This window comes from Heptranchias perlo, chromosome 27, assembly GCF_035084215.1.
Source record: "Heptranchias perlo isolate sHepPer1 chromosome 27, sHepPer1.hap1, whole genome shotgun sequence".
Lineage (NCBI taxonomy): Eukaryota > Metazoa > Chordata > Chondrichthyes > Hexanchiformes > Hexanchidae > Heptranchias > Heptranchias perlo.
In genome coordinates this window covers 17,269,910-17,289,726 of record NC_090351.1, presented here as the reverse complement: position 1 = coordinate 17,289,726, position 19,817 = coordinate 17,269,910, and the positions used below count along the sequence as shown (strand labels likewise).

Here is a 19,817-nt window from a genome sequence, read left to right as displayed (position 1 = left end):
TTGTATATTAGTGCACATTAAAAAAGTTCCATTACATAAAAATCATCATCTAGGGGCCGAATTTCCTTGGCCGTTCTTCCAGGCTCCCATCATAATTCCAACTGGACTCCAATGGAATGGCTCAGAAACAGGCCGGGGCCTGGATACACGGGTCATAACTTCAGTTGGGAAATTCCGCACGGCCTTGCAAGGTGCAGAGCCTCCGCTCACCCCTTACCAGGCCAGACATGTCAGTAGGGGCAGGACTGGTGGCAGGCACTCCTTACACTGAGAGTTCCCTGCCCAATAAGGGATCCGGCATAAGCGTGGAGAGTTTGAACAGAATTACATCCTGTCTAAGCAACAATCAGCAGCATGAATGTGGTGCAGACTCAAACACTGATCATTTTGACAGCATTCAAGCTCACATTTTAATGTATGACTGCGCTCCTGCCTGTATAATTAAGGAGACATTTTCATTGGTGTGTCATGATGTTTGGTATTAACAGGTAATGTGTAATATGCTCTAACATCAGTCACTAAACAAGTTAGTCATTGGGAAATATTGAAAACTTTTCAGTCCGTCTAGATTTGTGCTTCCATTTAGCCTGTAATAATGTGGATCAGAATCTCTGTTCACAACTGAAGACACATATTCAAATCACTAAAGCATCAGTTCGAAAACCTAAGCTCCCATCCATATGTTCTCTGCTTTCATCTTTTGCAGTTATCTGTAAATCATTTTATTGCTTGTCATATAGTGTCAGTGGTTTTGCAGGAACTGTAGTGATCAGTGGATAATAAAGCAGTATAAAAATGCTTTAGAAACATAATTTATGATAAATGAAAGATCAGTGCATCCTTTGATTGAGTTACCTATCCTCAATAATGTCCTATTATATGACTGTATGCTCAGCATTGCTATTAACTTAATCGCTATGTAAAAAAAACACAGAAATCATTATATCGTTTATATCTCAATTTCAACCTTCAGTGATTGGACTAACTGTGCAGTCTGAGGTTCTTCTGCATATTTGTAACAGCCTGTGCTGTGAATTATCATTCCACTATTATTATGAATAAAAAAGAAATAAAACTGCAAATGCTGGTATTCTAAAATAAAAATAGAAAATGCTGGAAATTGGATATATATTTGGAAAGGAAAAAATGCAGGGCTATGGGGAAAGAGCAGGGGAATGGAACTAATTGGATAGCTCTTTCAAAGAGCCGGCACAGGCATGGTGGGCTGAATGGCCTCCCTCTGAGTTGTGTGATTCTATGAAAGGCACAGCAGGTCAGTCAACACCTGTAAAGAGAAAGAGCAGGTTAACATTTTGGGTGTGTACCTTTAATCAGAACTCTTATTTGCTCCTGTGGAATGAATTATAATATTTCATGTGCTATATCAAAGCATGAGGAACATGCTGTGGTGATTGTCACGTGGCAGAAAATAATTTAACATGAAACTGTCAGGAGCCGAAGTCCAGCCTGCTGATAACAGACAATAATGCTTTAATTGAAAACTTTATGAGGGTGTGGCACAGTAAATACTGCAGACAGTTCTGTCTCGTTTCATTTTTTTTCCCAAAAGATTACCTGTTTTTCAATGGATGTGTGGTGTCTGGATTAATATGTACATTACTTTCTCACAGGCCTACTTTTATAATGCAAATGTAGCACCAGATCACAAGTAGATTCCCACTGCTCCACAGACCACAACAGAACAAGCCAAGGACAGTGCACACCTTACCTACAAAATAAACAACTGAACCCATTGGAAAATAAAAATACAATTAAAAAAAAAGTCATCATTTTATTTCTGTTTAACTTTGCACTTTCTGCCTCCAGGTTTACTTCTCTTTCTTTCCTTTTTTTTTGATGCCAATGCTCTTTTTAAGGTGCTCAGTATGGCTGCACAGGCTCTGACTGCCTGTGGTACCTGAGACTACAGATGCTGAGTGTAGATGGCCTATTTAACTATTGGATAAATCATAGCCAGGCCTGATCTTGTCCTTTTCTCTCATATGTATGTTATTTTACATCAAACGTTCCCTCGCCATTTCTGCCCTTATGATTCGATCACCCCCACATCGTTGGTTTTCTAGCTATCATCTGCTGTCCACTTCATGCACTCAAATGCCGCTAAAGTCTGTCTGCATCCCAGACACCAGAGTGACCCTCAGTGATGTATTTGACTGTCGGTGCAGTTATTGTCAGAAATTGCAAAAACAATATTTACATTTCATTTTTGTCTACAAAATGTGTCACAATAATACATCATTATAAAAATAGCACACTTCACTAGTCCTAGTGTGATACTAATCTATTTCTTTTTAAACACACTAAACCTGTGGACATAATACATTTGCGATTTCATGGCTCCACTCACTGCAAAGTACTGTATCACACTGTGACCCATGTAGTGTCTTCTGTTTGCCAATGTAAATTTAAAGGTTTTTAAACTGATGAATAGTAATCTTGACATTTTCATTACTGGTTAAAGCACTCAAAGTGCTGTTAAAGGCAATTCAAGGGTGACACAGAGCTTTGTAACTTTATTTGACCAGGTGCTATGTCAAGCTCTATTTCCTTTTTAAACTGTTCTTTCATCAAAACTAGAGAACCTCAAGGGCCAACCAAAATGTAGGAATTGGTAAGGAACCAAAGGTATACATGCTGATTCCTAGACTTTGAAATGGGCGTGAAATCTAACTCTTCTAGACATATTCTAAGTTGAGAAAAGGCAAAGCAGATTGCCTCTCTCAGACAGCTATTATTATTCAGGTGAGGTATGTGCTCTCAGCTCAGCTCAAAACTAACAAACCTAAATTAAGCCACAAGACAAACAGTGCACAGAAAACACATTATATTGAAGCAGCTGGAGGGTGAATGTGTGATTGTAGTTGAGGCCCTTTTGACTAAACAGCTGCCTTATTGGTTACTTCACAAACATGCTTATTCAATGACTGGAGGAACTATGTTCCCACATACTTAATATTGGGAGTGGCGTGCAGTAATAGAATGGTGTGAGAACATAAGAACATAAGAAATAGGAGCAAGAGTAGGCCATATGGCCGCTCGAGCCTGCTCCGCCAGTCAAGAAGATCATGGCTGATCTTCTACCTCAACTCCATTTTCCCGACAATCCCCATATCCCTTGATTCCCGTAGTGTCCAAAAATCTAATAGTGGGGTCAATGGTATGCAATGGGAGAGTGGTGTACAGTGGCCTGGAGCGGGTGGGGGGGGGGGGTGGTGGGAGAGCGGCTTGGAGCAGGGGGGAGAGTGGGATGGATGGGGGTGGCGTGGAGAGGGGGTAGTGGCATGTAGAGGAGAGGAGAGTGGTGTGGGGGTGGGGAAGAGTGGCGTGGAGAGGGGGGAGTGGTGTGGGGAGGGGAGAGTGGCATTGAGAGGGGGGATAGGCATAGAGCGGGGGGTGGAGAGTGTTGTGGAGTGAGGGAGCAGTGGTTTGCAAAAGTGGAAGAGAACAGTATGCAGAATGAGAGTGGTATATTTTCATGGGTCCACACTAGTGTTGGATGCCGCAGAGTGTGGGTATTTATACTGTGACGTGCAGGTGATGAGGGAAGATCAGTATCTCAAAATAAAAGTGTTCATTGAAATTGGCCTGGCAGCCACCTATATCGATTATTTACAATTAAAATCTCAACCAAGCAGCCATATTAAACATCCTGGGTGAGTTTTTATTGCTGTATTTGAGAGTTCGGGACTATGTCATTAAAAAAATTATATTCATCAGCTCGGCATGGAGTTATGCCACACTAATTTATTTTTTTAGTTGAAGGTATGAATATCTCCATTTCTTTCAGTCCTCTTAGTGTTGCTGGAACATGCATCCTCTGCAGTAGGACAGGGTGGTCAGATGAGCTGGCCCTATTTCTCTGCTACTGTTCTTTGTTAACTGGCTGCTAGGAAGTGGAGGACAGCTGTCAGGCAATGACTCCCCCTCTGTTTTCCCATTGTCAGTGACTGGGCTCCCTTTAGTGCCTCCCCATACTAACATGGTTAAGATTTGACACTCAGCAAGCTGGACCTGTATGTCACCCCCAACCACATGAACAACATGTTACCGTTTCAGGCAGTGACATCACAGGACCCTGGTATATACTTAAATCTTAATTTAAATATATTTCACATATATTTATTCTGTATTTACCATGTTATTAAAACACAGTTGACAGTTATTAATGTGCCACATTAAAGAGGAATTGTACAAAAATCCCAGACTGTTACTAATGGGAGAATTAAAATGTGTTTCTCTTTTTCGAGCACTACAAAGTAGCATCAACACATCAAAGAGCTACACCTATTTAAACAACGCAAAGGAATTCATATTGGTGTTTCCTGAGGGAAAGGTGTTACTTCTTTCTGGGTAGTTACTTACAGTAAAATAATGAATATATTTCAAATTAAAAAGTATATTGTGATAATTTCCATTGATTTCTTTGGAAATGTTATTTTAATCCTATATAGTGGTTAACTTTTTTTGCATTTATTTAAAAATACCTCACATTCTGCTACACAAAATACTGAAAGAATCCCTGGATAGTAACTAGTTGGCTTTCAACCTCCTTAAGTTACTTGCATAAGGAGCAAGTCAACATTAACAAATGATGGAGATTTCCACTGTTTTGAACCAGCTAAAGACACGTGGAATTCTTGGGCTAAACTTGATTAGCAACAAGATGCAGCTAATGTGTGGCATCATGCCTCCTGGTACCAGCGCAATATAGTGACATACATAGAATCATAGAAAAATTTACGGCACAGAAGGAGGCCATTCGGCCCATCATGTCCGCACCGGCTGAGAAACGAGCCACCCAGCCTCATCCCACTTACCTGCATTTGGTCCGTAGCCCTGCAGGTCACGGCTCTTCATGTGCACATCCAGGTATTTTTTAAATGAGTCGAGCGTTTCTGCCTCTACCACCCTCTCAGGCAGTGAGTTCCAGACCCCCACTGCCCTCTGGGTGAATTTTTTTTCCCCTCATTTCTACTCTAATCCTTCTACCAATCACTTTAAATCTTTGCTCCCTGGTTATTGACACCTCTGCTAAGGGAATTAGGTCCTTCCTATCCACACTATCTAGGTCCCTCCTAATTTTGTACACCTTAATCAAATCACCCCTCAGCCTCCTCTGTTCCAAGGAAAACAACACCAGCCTATCCAATCTGTCATTATAGCTAAAATTCTCCAGTCCTGGCAACATCCTCGTAAATCTCCTCTGCACCCTCTCTAGTGCAATTACATCCTTTCTGTAGTGAACAGAACTGTGCGTAATACTCAAGCTGTGGCCTAACTAGTATTTTATACAGTTCCAGCATAACATCCCTGCTTTTATATTCTATGCCTCGGCTAATAAAGGAAAGCATTCCATATGCCTTCTTACCCAACTTATCTACCTGTCCTGCTACCTTCAGGGATCTGTGGACATGCACTCCAAGGTCCCTCACTTCCTCTACACCTCTCAGTATCCTCCCATTTATTAGGTATTCCCTTGCTTTGTTTGCTCTCCCCAAATGCATTACCTCACACTTCTCCAGATTGAACTCCACTTGCCACTTTTCTGCCCATCTGACCAGTCCATTGATATCTTCCTGAAATCTACAGCTTTCCTCCTCACTGTCAACCACACGGCCTATCCTTGTGTCATCCGCTAATTTCTTAATCATGCCCCCTACGTTTAAGTCCAAATCATTAATGTATACCACAAAAAGCAAAGGACCTAGTACCGAGCCTTGCAGCACCCCACTGGAAACGGCCTTCCAGTCACAAAAACACCCGTCGACAAGCAAGGCAAGGTAACCAGAATAATACAAAGCATCAGATAAGCCAGCCATTGCCCTGGGAAAACACAATTCACTTACACGCCCCTGACCTTAGTGTTAGCACAACACAAATAACATTTGGTCTCTTGACTATTTACAGTTGTTGGATTGGAGTCTAAAGTGGATGGCAATAAATTTTACAATTAGCTTAACCAATTATCAGCTACTCTACAATACGAGAGGAAAATAACTCAAATGAGGGATAAAACATAAAAATATTAGGTTAATAATCCACATCAACAAATAATTTGTTGGACTCTAATTGTCGAGGCTATAGAACAGCAGCAGTACTCTTGTCCATGTGATTAGCAAATTTTGGAATAGGTGTGTGCATTAATAAAACTGTCCTGCTGTATTAAACTTCAGGTAAATGACAGTTTAAGTATCAAATGAGTCATAAAGTATTTTGATCTTATACCTTTGGACTGGAATCACAAATATCATTGAAAGATATGTAATTACGTGGTCTCTCATAATTTTCACCATGATAAGGTGACTCATAGCAATATGGTGTTGCACTCTCAGTGCTATCAGGACACAGGGCTTTGATTTCACCTCCAATGTAAAGATTGAGTTAGTGCTGCTAAAGTGAGGTGATCATCCATTAGGATACTTCCCATCATATATATTAGACTTAAATTTAAGGTGAATCCAAGCTGGAATAAATGTGAAATGTTATAAGAGATACACATAAGAACTTCATTATCGTGTAACAAGAAATAAAAAGGGAGGCGTTTTCTATCTACTGGTGGCTAAAATATTCCTCTAGAAGGGATTGGGAGCCTGCAGCCACATATTCACTGTGTGACTTCTTTATTTTCTCTAGTTAAGGCATCACTATGGAATCATTTACAGTATGTACTTAATATTGAATTGAGCTTTAATTTTGACAAGTGATCATTCTGTTTACCTTCAAAACAGCAAAACGGTAGATATGTCTGTTGATTATTGAATTTGATTTGACAGAACACTTTAACTCAATTAAAATTTTTCTTAAGTACTGAATTTAGTTAGCAGTTTCTAGCTCGCCAATATCTACCAGCTAATTCAATTCTGAACAGCTCTAATATTTTTACACCATGTGTATTAGGAAATGTTCTCGTTTTTACCTTCCCATATAATATCTTCATGACTTCCTCTTCTATGCTATAAAACTGGGAGCCACTAGCTGAACAATTCTACACATGTAGGAGAGCCTCAGGAGAATACACTTACATACAGCAGTAAGAAATGAACAAGCTAATAAACTAAGAGTAAACCAGAAATGATCAGACTACTGGCTTTAGTAAGGGTACTCAAGTTTCTGACAAATCCAGAGGAAAAAGCCCCAGGATTCATAAGTTTTGGATTCAATCATGCGTTGAAGGCAGCAGTTTCCATCATGCTATTAAATACTATCCTACTGAGACCCCTGTGCAACACTGTAAAGATACACTGTGCTAAAAAGTGACTTTCTGCTGCAAGTTGTGGTAACTAAGCAGTGACTTTCTGCAGTAAATATAACCTGCAACATGTTACATTTACACTGAGAGAAGCATAAACAAGAAAGGGCTGAATTTCGTGACACATGACCCAACGAACACTCATTACCCTGGGTACAAAGGTCACTCAAAACAAGTAAAGATCTGCTTTGCTGGGTCTCAATCCCTTTTATGTTGCCCTCGAATTTCCGGGGCTTCCCTAGGAGTGTAGATAGCAGAATTGAGCCTGTGTCTGCAGTAGGTGCTGGCCCACCACAACAATACAAATGAGGTGGGAGAGGCTGTTCCTGGTCCCACTTCAATTTCATGGAAGGAACGTCGGCTGGGCCTCCCTTGAGAGTCTGCAGGACCAGAAGCAAGCCAAATAAATTTGGATGATTGTTAGCTTTGCATTTTTAACCAACCCCCTCCCTCACCTCTTCTTGCCCTGTATGTTTAGAGGTAATCAAAAGCTTCAGGCTGCTGATCTGCATCAGTAGCCCAAGTGCCCTGATCTTGGAAGCCCAATAAGCAGCTGCAGGCATGAGAGGTGTTTACTGTTTTCATCCCCTTAACTATCTTATAAACTTCTATCATTTTCCCTTTCAGATGCCTCCTTTCCAGGCTAAAGAGCCCATGTTTCTCCAGTCATTCCTCATAACTCAAGCCTTTGACACTAGGGTTCAGCCTCATGGCTCTTCTCTGCCCTGTCTCCAGTGATGAATGTTTCCTTTGTGTATCAACAACCAGACTTACTCAAGCTGTGGTCTGACCAGAGCACTGTGCAATTTGGCCATCAGTTCCACCGACCAGTATTCTATTCTTTTGGTTATGTAGTTTAACATTGTATTGCTGGTTGCTGCACTGCATTGGTTAGACATGCTGAGCATTGAATCTGCCAAGAGTCCTAGGTCTCTTTTGGACTCATCCTTAGATATTTTAACAGCATTCATGAAGTATACGTTACATAAAATTACATAGGAATTACAACACAAGTACAGGTTGTTTGGCCCAACCAGTCCGTGTATTTATCTTCCATAAGAGTAGTAATCCTAATCTTACGTGCCCACCCTATTTCCATAACCCTATATTTTCCTTTTCTTTAACCACCTGTCTAATATATTCTTGACATAGTCTCTGCTTCAATCATTAACTTCACAATCCTCTATGTAAAAAAAGTTTATCTTGTTCACTGTCCTAACTCTCTTATATTTATATCCATGTCCCCTTGTTCTAGATCTCTCAATCACTGGAAACATTCTGTTTCTATCTATTCTGTCCTATCCTTTCATAATTGTAAACATTTCTATCAAATCACCCCTTAACCTCCTCTGTTCTAAAAAAAACAATGTTGTTTCCTCCAATCTCTGGCCCTCCAAGTTTAGTGTCATCTGCAAATTTGACCACTTTGCTTTGAGTTTCTGAATCCAGGTCATTTATGCAAATTGGAAACAATAATGGTCCCAACGCCAAGCTCTGGGTACCCTACTAAGTAAGCCCCCACCTGGACTTAACACTCCTAACCTTCAGCCAATTTCTTATCCATTTCCAGGGTTTATCTTAAATTCCCTACAGCTTTGAGTTTAACTAATAGCCTTTTGTGTGGAACTTTGTCAAATGCCTTTTGGAAGTCTAGGTATATCATGTTGTAAGGCTTCCCACATTTCCTCGAAGGTTGACATTTCCTCAAAGAAGTCGAAAAGCTTGGTCAAGCAGGAACTTCCCATTAAATCCATGTTGATTGCTGTTAATTGGGTTATTATTATACACTTATGCCACAATTTTACTCCTGATAATTGATTCTATTATTTTATATGGAATGGAAGTAAAACTAATGGATCTGCATAGGAACAGGAGTAGGTCATTCATCCCCTCAAGCCTCTTCTGCCATTCAGCCCCTCGAGCATGTTCTACCATTCAATCATGGCTGATCCGTACCTCAACTCCATTTACCTGCCTTTATCCCTTGATATCTTTATCTAACAAAAATATATCGATCTCAGTCTTGAAAATTTAAATTGACCTAGCATCTACAACCTTTTGTGGGAGAGAGTTTGAATTTTCCACTACTCTTTGTGTGAAAAAGTGCTTCCTGATTTCACTCCTAAATGGTCTATTTTACGTTCATCCTCAGTTTCAAGTCTATATGTATCTTTTAGGACTTTCACCTCTTCTCTGACTGCCCCCTTACTCTTACTGAGATAAGTTCACTGTAGCAGAATAACACGTTGTACATAATATGATTTAACATACCAGATCTAAAACAAGTGTCATCCAACTTAGCAGAGATTCGATAGTAAGTAATAGTTACATCTGCACAACTTGTATAAATGTTTTGATTTATATATTTCTAATTTTCCATCAGTTAATATGTTGCACAGCATATTGTTAAATCTGCTGATTCCAACAGACTGTATGATGATCCTGACCAGATTCAGTGAAAGGTATGATAGTCGGGCTGTTTCATCTGTCACTAGATGTACTGCCAAAGAAACAGGCTCCAATTGAGGAAGCACAGCTGATGCTCCCTATACTTTCAAAGTTCCAAGATGGCAAATCTGCCAGAGTGCTGCCCACATTTTATTTTTGGCATGAGCTTTAAATATATATATATGTATTGATGGTAGAATAACACATAAACAATTGCACTGTCAATAACTCAATACAAGGATTGCCTAATCAAGCAACGACATTCTAAACATACATACCATATAATAACAGAAGATTAAAACTTCCGAAGAAGGCTTTCAAGTTTAAGTCACTTTGTTCTATATAATCAGCTTGAATATCAGTTATTGTAAGCATGTCACTCACCTTCAATGGGCTTGTACTGGTTTTCTTACTGTAATCTTCATCTGATTTTTTCCTCTGTGTGTCAGTGGATGCTTCCTTCATTTCTGGCTTCTTGCTTTCATGCTCCTGCTTGCTCTCTCTTACCCTTCCCACTTCCGTTTCAGAGGTAAACTTTGCTAGTTTCAGACTCTGCAAAGTTTCACGTTGATGCCTTATTCTGTCCTCTTCTCTTCTTCTCAGCATTTCAGCAAACGCAACGGTTTCATCTTCCAAGTGTGGAGATGACGTTTCTTCTTGTTCATTAAACACAGTGCTTAATCACAAATGGGAAATAATTGTTTTAAAACTGTTTTATTGGACTAAAGATATTTATGATGTGCTGCAACACACTTTGTGAATCAGTCCCCCAACTTGACCATAATTCATCATGGATTTCAAATAGCCAAGAGAAAAGTCATTTCCTGTCCCACAGTACCTTGTAATAACCTTGCTACACAACTGTTCATTGTTTAACTTGTTCTGGGAAACCATGGCTATAAAAATCACCTGTCAATTAAAACTGCACTACTTGAGTTGTTTCACAGGCGGGAGGGAATAACTTGAATATGCTGTAGGCCACCAGAATGGTGCAAAAATTCGCATTTAAAAAAAATTAACAGAAGCTTAGAAACAGCAACGTTGACATTGATGAGAAACTCAGCTGTGATTAAAAAAAAATTAAAGGTATAGTTATACTGTCACTGTTCTGTGGTGATTCAGAAGCGAGTAAGGTTCTGATCTGTCTCAGGAACCTGCAGGAAGCCCACCTCACATCGTTTGTGTTTGACACTGTGTAGAGTGTAACTTCAGTGCGATGTCATGCCAGTTTAAAAAGCGAGCAGTTGGCATGTTATAACCTGAAGTAGAGTTTTGAAAATGGGTTTCAGAAAACAGATGCTCCTGACTGTCCACTCAAAATATTTAAAATTTAGCCGAGAGCAGAGCTTAGCACATGCATGAAGGGTATGGATTTGTGGCCCATGGTATAAATCTGGTGCTGCTGGCTGCAAACTATTCATTGCATCTTGTAATGCCAGGTCAGTTCCACAGTATAACTCCAACCTTAGAAAACACAATTATGCTGTTGGGGAGGAATAAATCTGGGTTGCCCTGGATTGAGGGTGTTTGGATGACCCAGGCGAACTCCGAGCTTTGAAAGGTTCAAATTCACATCGTCTTTTCAGCAGCTAAGTATAAATCTGGAGTTGAGCCAAGTTTTCATTTTTCCATTGAGCTGAAGGAGGAAATGGGTATTTTAGTGGCTCTGTTTTGGCCTTCGTTCAATGAGAGGCCATTCTATCACTCTAAAACACTCCACTGTGAAGATAATTAACAAGATGAAGGGACAGCAAAAAACAAACAACCCATTAAAGTTTCAAGTGATTTGCAGCTTGTGTAATTTATAAAAATTGGAGTGTCCCCTATTAGAGCTTTTGTAAAATCTATGCTGTAAATATTTGATTTGTGACAAAGGATATCAGATTTAGCAGCCTATAAAATTTGAATGCTTAGGCTTAACAAATACCATCATCCAGCTATAATTATAAATAAAAAAAACTTTGACTTTAGACCCCAAAAACAAATCTTAACTTTCTATAAAGTCCAAGTGCACCAATTCCTGGAAACTGCTTCCAAATCTAGGGAGGATCTTCAAAAACCTCTCTCACACTCCTGGACATCTACAAGAGAAAGGTTTTCATCTAATAGACAATCCCTCTGTCATCTCTAGTCTCTATGCGCTCTTTCTGGCACAATCTTTCTTGTCTTTCTCCTATCATAGCAGTGCACCTCTGGTAGGCTGAATGTGAGCCACTCTGAGTTGCAAGGCCGGATTGGGGCAGGCACCACTGTAGCCCCCTTGTAGGCACCAGCGGCCTGCCCTGACAGTGCGAATAACCCCATCTCCGCAGTTTGGGACAGGCTCCATGGCCAACCAAATGGGTGGACAGGGTTTACACTGCCAAAGCGGCCCCTGGAAAATATCTGGTTCTTATTATTTTACCATACTGAAGGAGGCCATTCAGCCCATCCCACCTGTGCAGGCTGTTCTCTTGCACTCTCCCACACCCTTTTATATGTTTTCTTTAACAGTTCATCCAGTTCCCTTTTAAAAGCTAGCATTATGGATTCTTCTTCCTTCACTGATTCTAATAGGGCTTTCCATGTCCTAGTAAGTCTGCGTAAAAGAATTCTCCTAACTTTTCCCTTCATTCTTGCATAGAATTACATAGAATTTACAGCATAGAAACAAGCCATCCGGCCCAACTGGTCTATGCTGGTGTTTATGCTGCACACCAGCCTCCTTCCAACCTAATTTATCTAACCCTATCAGCATAACCTTCTATGCCTTTCTCCCTCTTCTATGCCTTTCTTCCCCTTGAATGCATCTATGCCATTCGCCTCAACTACTCCATGTGGTAGCGAGTTGCACATTCGTTTAGTAATGATTTGAAATTTTGTGCCCTCTATTGTTGACTCACCAGTAGGAATAGTTTCCCCCCATTTTCCTTATCAAAACCCCTCATGATTTTCAACAACTCTATCAGATTACCTCTTAATCTTCTCTATTCTAATGAAAAGGACTCCAGTTTCTCTAAACTCCCCTCACAACTAAAGCTTTTTATCCCTTGCATTTTCTTAATGAATCTCCTTTGCACCCACTTCATGGCTTTGACATCATTCCTAAAGTAAGGTATCCAAAACAGGACACAATGGGACAGATCTTTCTGTTTTTGCACCTGGGCATTTTGGATCACCTGGTCACAGCAAATAAAGGAAAATCATGTGGTGAGGACTGCATGCGTGTAACAGAAGCTGCCCAATTTTTCATCCACTAATTTAACTGCACCATTCTCTACATCATCCCTATGTTCCAGTTCTGTAATATAATCTTTGATCAACACTAACACCCTCATCCATTTTTCCTACTCTACCCCTCCTGAATATTTTGTAACCAAGAATATTCAGTTTTCAGTCTTGCTCAAGTCTATGCCAATTCTCTATTAATGCTATGATCTCATATCGCCCCATTGCAATTTGTGCCTCTAGCTCACCAAATTTATTCACAATACTTTGTCCATTTACATACATACAATTTAAATCTGATTCTTCTGTTTGGAAATTTTACTCCATTCTACTTCTGACCTATTCTTTATAACTTTCCCTTTCTTCCCTTTTATCTTTCCTGCACTATTTGTCCTTTTACTTTCCCTTCTGCTTCTGGATCTTGTTTTTCCCTCCCCCCAGCCCTATTAGATTAACCCCCCTACAATTCTAGTTACTCTCCCAATGAGGTCATTAGTGCCAGCCTTGATCTGGTGAAGTCATCCATACTGTACAGGCTATTCCTGTACTGGTCACAATGTCCCAGAAATCTTAACCTTTCCCTCCTACACATCCTTCCAGACACAAATTTATTTTACATGTGGTACCAGAAGTAACCTGAGATTACTACTCTCAAGATTGTGCTCTTTCATTTATCTCCTAATTGCTGAAACTCTCTTTGCAGGACCCTAATTTTGTTTCTTCCGATGTTATTGGTTCAAACATTAACCAAGACTTCCGGCTGATCCCCTTCCCTCTCCAGAATTTTTTTCACCCACTCCATTACATCCCTTACCCTGGCACTTGGGAGATAACGACCCATTCAGGATTGTCAATTGTGGCTACAAAAGTGGCTGTCTACTCCCCTGACTATGGAATCCCCTATTACTGCTGTATTTTGCTTCTTAACTTCCTCCTTTTTGGCAACCACTTACTCCAAAGTCAAATTTGTTCACATTTTTCTTTTACAAAACTGGTTAATTTTAATATTTGTACCTGTTTTCAGATGTATGTTGTTCTTCAGCAATATCTTCATTGCCTGATATTGAACTATTCTGTCGGTACCTGCGCCGACGAGCTTTCTCAAATTCCTCATCATCCTCCATTGATCTCTGTCTTGCCAGACTGGAAAATATGCAATAGCCAGTTTACACAATTAAGCCTTTGTCATTAGGAAATATCTCTAAATTCGGTTAATACTCTGCCCTTTTACTTATGTTCAAATCCACTCAGAATAATGGGGTGAAAGTCACTTTCCATGCTAGCTGTAAGAGTTCTACGTGAAGTGACTTTGGGCAATGTACAGGCATTACGCTGTACTTAAGCTGTTGTTTCAGCACCAATTTTGAGGAAATTCCAGGTCAGCCAGTCTTGCCTTTCTCAGAGTTGCTGCGTGGTCAGTTGTAGTAACGGATAGAATGGTGAGTTTATTGCTTCTGCTCTTTTACTGCATGCTGCTTAAGAAACAGAGTCAGTGCAGGAACAGAGGCACAGTTCCCTCTTTCTTTCAACATTGAACATGGTGACCTGGGCTTCCATGCAGAAATATTACTCAAGTGTCAGCTTGGCTTAGTTGTTAGCACTCTTGTCTCTTAAGTCAAAAGGATATGGGTTCAAATCCTACTTGAGAGTATAAACCATGCTGATACTTCTGTGCAGAGTTGAAAGAGTGCCACATTGTTGGAGGCATTGTCCTTTAGATTAGATATTAAACTGAGGCCCACTATCTGTCTGCTCCTGTGGTTCAGGAGGATGATGAAAGTTCCCATGGTACTGTTTGACGAAGAACAAGGAGTTCCCCTGGTGTCCTAGCAACATTCCTCCTTAATCAATAGTTGTACAAAACTTGACATTCATCCAATTGTGGTTTTGTAGAATGATGCAGTCTGTAAATTGGCTGCTATGTTTGTGTCTATAGCATTTCACTCCAATGTGTCATGCTTAGAACTGTTTTTCAGATATGAAATGACAACTTACATTTATATAGTATCTTGAATACAGAAAATGTCCCAAGATTCTTTACATAGATGTGAAAAAAGATAAGAGTAATAAAGGAGAAGACTTTTAAGACATAGAAAGGGGACCAAACGCTTGGTCAAAAAGATGAGTTTTGAGTATTTTTAACGGTGGAGAGAGAAGTGGAGGGTAGAGGGATTCAGGCAGGGAGTTTCATAGATAGGGCTAGGTGGCTGAAAGCACTGCCACCAATGGTGGGACAAAGGGAAGAAGCAATGCACAAAATACCAGAGTCAAAAGGGCACAGGACACAGGGGACAGGAGGGAACTTAAAGGTGGAAGAAGTTGCAGAGATATGGTTGGGTAAGCCATGGAGGGAACTAAAGATGAGGATGAGGAATTGAATATACAGTGGAACATGGAGCAATTGTAAGTCAGCGAGGACGGGATTGGCGGGAAAGTGGGACTTAGTGTAGGAAAGAATACATGTAAAGAAAGAACTTGCATTTATATAGCACCTTTCATGACCTCAGGATGTCCCAAAGCACGTTACAGCCAATGAAGTACCATTTAGAAGTATAATCGCTGTTGTAATGCAGGGAAATGTGGCAGCTAATTTGCAGACAGCAAGGTCCCACAAAAAGCAATGAGGTACATGACTAGATAATCTGTTTTAGTGATGTTGGCTGAAGGATAAATATTAGCCAGGACACCAGAGAACTCCCCTGCTCTTCTTCAAATAGCGATATGGGATCTTTTAGATCCACCTGAGAGGGAAAATGGGGCCTCAGTTTAATGTCTCATCTGAAAGACAGCACGTCTGACAGCACTCCCTCAGTACGGCACTGAAGTATCAACCTGGATTGAGTGCTCTAGTCTCTGGAGTGGGGGTTGTAACCCATAACCTTCTAACTCAGAGGTGAGAGTGCTACCACTGAGCCAAGGCTGGGTAGCTGAGTTTTGAACAAGTTGAAGTCGATAAGTCACACTATAAATGCAAGTCTTTATTTTTTTACTACTCCACCTTTAAATAATTCATGCTTTTTATAAAATGCTATTTTTTTTTAATTGACAAATTGCTAGTGTTGATTCACAATATTAGCAGGTTGTTGCCAATAATTCCATTCAGCACTCTCCTACAATAAAGAACTTGTCTGACTTGCTAAACAGTATTTTGATTGATGAAATTTGTGTCAGCTTGGCTTAGTTGGTAGCACCCTTGCCTTGGGGTCAGAACGTTGTGGTTTCTAGCCCTACGCCAGGTCTCATGGGCAAAATCTAGGCTGACACTCCAGTACAGTATTGGGGGAGTGCTGCATTGTTGGTAGATGCTGAGGTCCCATCTGTCCAAGTGAATGTTAAGGAATGTTAAGGAATGTTAAGTAACATTCGCGCCAGATAAGTGCCAGGCAATGACCATCTCCAACAAGAGAGAGTCTAACCACCTCCCCTTGACATTCAACGGCATTACCATCACTGAATCCCCCACCATCAACATCCTGGGGGTCACCATTGACCAGAAACTTAACTGGACCAGCCATATAAATACTGTGGCTAAGAGAGCAGGTCAGAGGCTGGGTATTCTGCGGCGAGTGACTCACCTCCTGGCTCCCCAAAGCCTTTCCACCATCTACAAGGCACAAGTCAGGAGTGTGATGGAATACTCTCCACTTGCTTGGATGACTGCAGCTCCAACAACACTCAAGAAGCTCGACACCATCCAAGATAAAGCAGCCCGCTTGATTGGCACCCCATCCACCACCCTAAACATTCACTCCCTTCACCACCGGCGCACTGTGGCTGCAGTGTGTACCATCCACAGGATGCACTGCAGCAACTCGTCAAGGCTTCTTCAACAGCACCTCCCAAACCCGCGACCTCTACCACCTAGAAGGACAAGAGCAGCAGGTACATAGGAACAACACCACCTGCACGTTCCCCTCCAAGTCACACACCATCCCGACTTGGAAATATATCGCCGTTCCTTCATTGTCGCTGGGTCAAAATCCTGGAACTCCCTTCCTAACAGCACTGTGGGAGAACAGTCACCACACGGACTGCAGCGGTTCAAGAAGGCGGCTCACCACCACCTTCTCAAGGGCAATTAGGGATGGGCAATAAATGCTGGCCTCGCCAGTGACGCCCACATCCTGTGAACGAATAAAAAAAAAATCCTATGGCACTATTTCAGGAAGATCAGGAGTTTTCCTAATGTTCCAGCTAACATTCCTCCCTTAACCCAATACTGCAAGATTAACTGGTCATTCATCACATGTCTGTTTGTAGAATGTTATTGGTGCAGAATGGCAGCATCATTTGTCTATACTGCATATCAAAGGAAAAAGGTAACTCATTGTGTAAAGAACTTTGAGACATTTTGGCATGAAAGGCACTTTGTAAATGCAAGCACAATTTTATTTATTATTTCACTACCAGTCACTTGCTCCTGGGCAACCTTCTATAAGTGATATCATTCAATAAATCTGGTCAGTTCTATACAATATGTGACAAGCAGCTGTTTCCAGAAATGTAGAAATGGCAAATGCAACATAAGGTGTGGTGGTGAGTCATAGAGACCGGGAAATTCCCAGGTTCAGATCCCCACTCTGTACTGAGCAGTGAAGACAATACAATTGGTGTCTCGCAGCGTGGGAGAGAGGGAAAAAAATGAGCCAAACTTCTTGCTCCTGATCATGATCCAGTGACTTCTGATGAAAATGGGACATTACGGCGAAGATTCGGTGAGGACAATATTGGACCTTGCTGTAATACACCACCCTCTCCCCCGCAGACTGAATTGCCTGCCGACGCTGACTGTATAGGTTCACTGGCTCACATATGCAGAATGACCACTTTCATGAGGCACTGTGGACTACTGAAACTCATGGACACTATCCCAACAAGTATCAGTCACCAAATACTAAAATTATCAATTAGCACCAAAAACCATTCTCTGTGTTAGAATGCTGCCTGGTGGTGAATTAGATAGGGGAATATCAGACTCTGATCAAGAATAAAGCAGGCACACAACCCATTTATTCTAGAAGAACACAACAGATCAATTTGAACCCGATTGAATGTAATTTGTTAATATTTAAACTCCTCACCTCCTTCTCTATACACACCTCCTTCTTCTTGTACTAGATCAGATTACGGCTTACACTGTGGCCTTTCCACAGATATGACAGATATGACAAGAGATATGTCTGACTGTTTTCATCAGTTTGAGTCCAAATTACACTGCTCCCCCAGGTGGATTTAAACCAGCAGCAGGACGAGAGATTTTGACTCGATACTAGGACAGAAATAAACACCTCTGTACCATTCCAGTTAACTATTTGCATGCGAAACATCTGTTAATTAAGAGCAACCACAACTTTACAAATGTATTATAAAACATGGCTCCAGAGAATTAGTGCACAACCAGATTGAAGAAAAATGTTTCAAGTGTGAAGTTAGTCTTATCACAATTAGAATCTGGGAACTGAACCTGCTGTATATGAAGGTATTACCACAGAATGTTGCCATGGAAACAAATTGCCGAGGGGGTTACAAAAGATATATATGTTCAACAATTTTTTTTCTTTTGTATAAATGTCATCATGCCATTGTGTATGTTCTGTCCAGTTGACTGTAGCAGTGACCTGTAATATACTCCATTATGTAAATTATGTCTGGTATGGTTCAGGAAAGGGAATTCTGGGCATTTTTCTGTTGGTAGAGAGGAATGCACTGCATAAACTTCCTCATCACTTGTCCTGTTTTCTTTTCATAGGTTTTTCTAATTACGCTATTTCATTTCATTCTTTATTCTGTCAATTTGATTAGTTCATCTGGGGATCAGGAGACTATATTTAATAACTGCCGTCTGTAGCTGAAATCTCAGGGCTTAACAGGGACAAGCTTAACCCCTTCACTGCTATAGCACTTAATTTGAACAAAATGCAGTGCATAGATCCATTAACCTATACTATTAAAATGTTTCTGTACTTAAAAAGGAGAAATACATTGAACAAGTCAAATTTAAATAATTTTGTACATTTGAAAATAATCAAAACTCTGCATAATAATTGCACGCATTATATTCAATAGATTAAATGCAAACCCATTTTCTTTTAAATATCATTCCTATTTCAGTTAAAGTAAAATCTCTACTTATCCTCTTGACATAATTTTATGTATTCCCAAGTTCTACAGTAAAGAGACACTTTACAAATCAATACAATAGATGTTGCAATACAAGTAAGCAAAAAGAGGAGGCTCCTGAAAAGTGTGGTGAAAATTTGGTCTCCCAAGTAAAGAGTACCTCACTATTGATGATGTAAATGGTTTGAGATGGTTATGTACATGGACAGAAACAACAGCATAATCTTGCTGGGCTAAGTGGCATTGTTCAATGTAACCTTTGAATGTTCTCACTAGCTGATCTCCAGTAGTGGTGCTGAAGAGTGGTCTGCGGTCTGGAGATCTGATAAACTGACCTAAGCCTCAGGCACTTGCATTAAGGAATTGATCTAAATGGACACCTCCTAGTTACTGTTGGTGTTGAAAGTTTCTCTGGATTGATGCTTGGCTTCTTTCCTTAGGGAATGGTTAGGTTGTCTCAGGGTTAGAAAAACCAGCAGAAAATAACTGGTTTTCTTTCTCTCATTGTATATTTCTTTTAAAAATGCCAAGTTATGATGTTTTGGCAGTATATGTAAACTGTGACATCTGAAGTGTGACAGGCTCCTTTTTATATACACCAACAGGTCTGTGGCATTGCTCAAGGTAACTCAAAGCGTATGCTGTTTTATGCCATTTAACACAATTGAGATGAATTTTTACAAGGCTCCTCCCATTTATCTGCCATAACCTTGCAGAAGGCCCACGGAAACCTTGGAACAAAGGTGTAAATGGTGTTTCCACCAGAGTTATG

General features: G+C 40.5%; 1 protein-coding gene across 12 annotated transcripts in view; it reads right to left on the bottom strand.

The window, feature by feature from the left end:
- The window catches only part of LOC137344683 (ladinin-1-like), a 98,374-nt gene that overhangs the window by 45,239 nt on the left and 33,318 nt on the right, over window positions 1–19,817 (bottom strand). For all 12 annotated transcript variants that reach the window (XM_068007809.1, XM_068007812.1, XM_068007813.1 and 9 more), the window contains 2 exons: window positions 13,940–14,068; window positions 10,103–10,394 (listed from right to left, as the gene is read on the bottom strand). In XM_068007809.1, coding sequence (XP_067863910.1) covers window positions 10,103–10,394; window positions 13,940–14,068 — 421 coding nt within the window. The remainder of the gene's footprint in view (window positions 1–10,102; window positions 10,395–13,939; window positions 14,069–19,817) is intronic.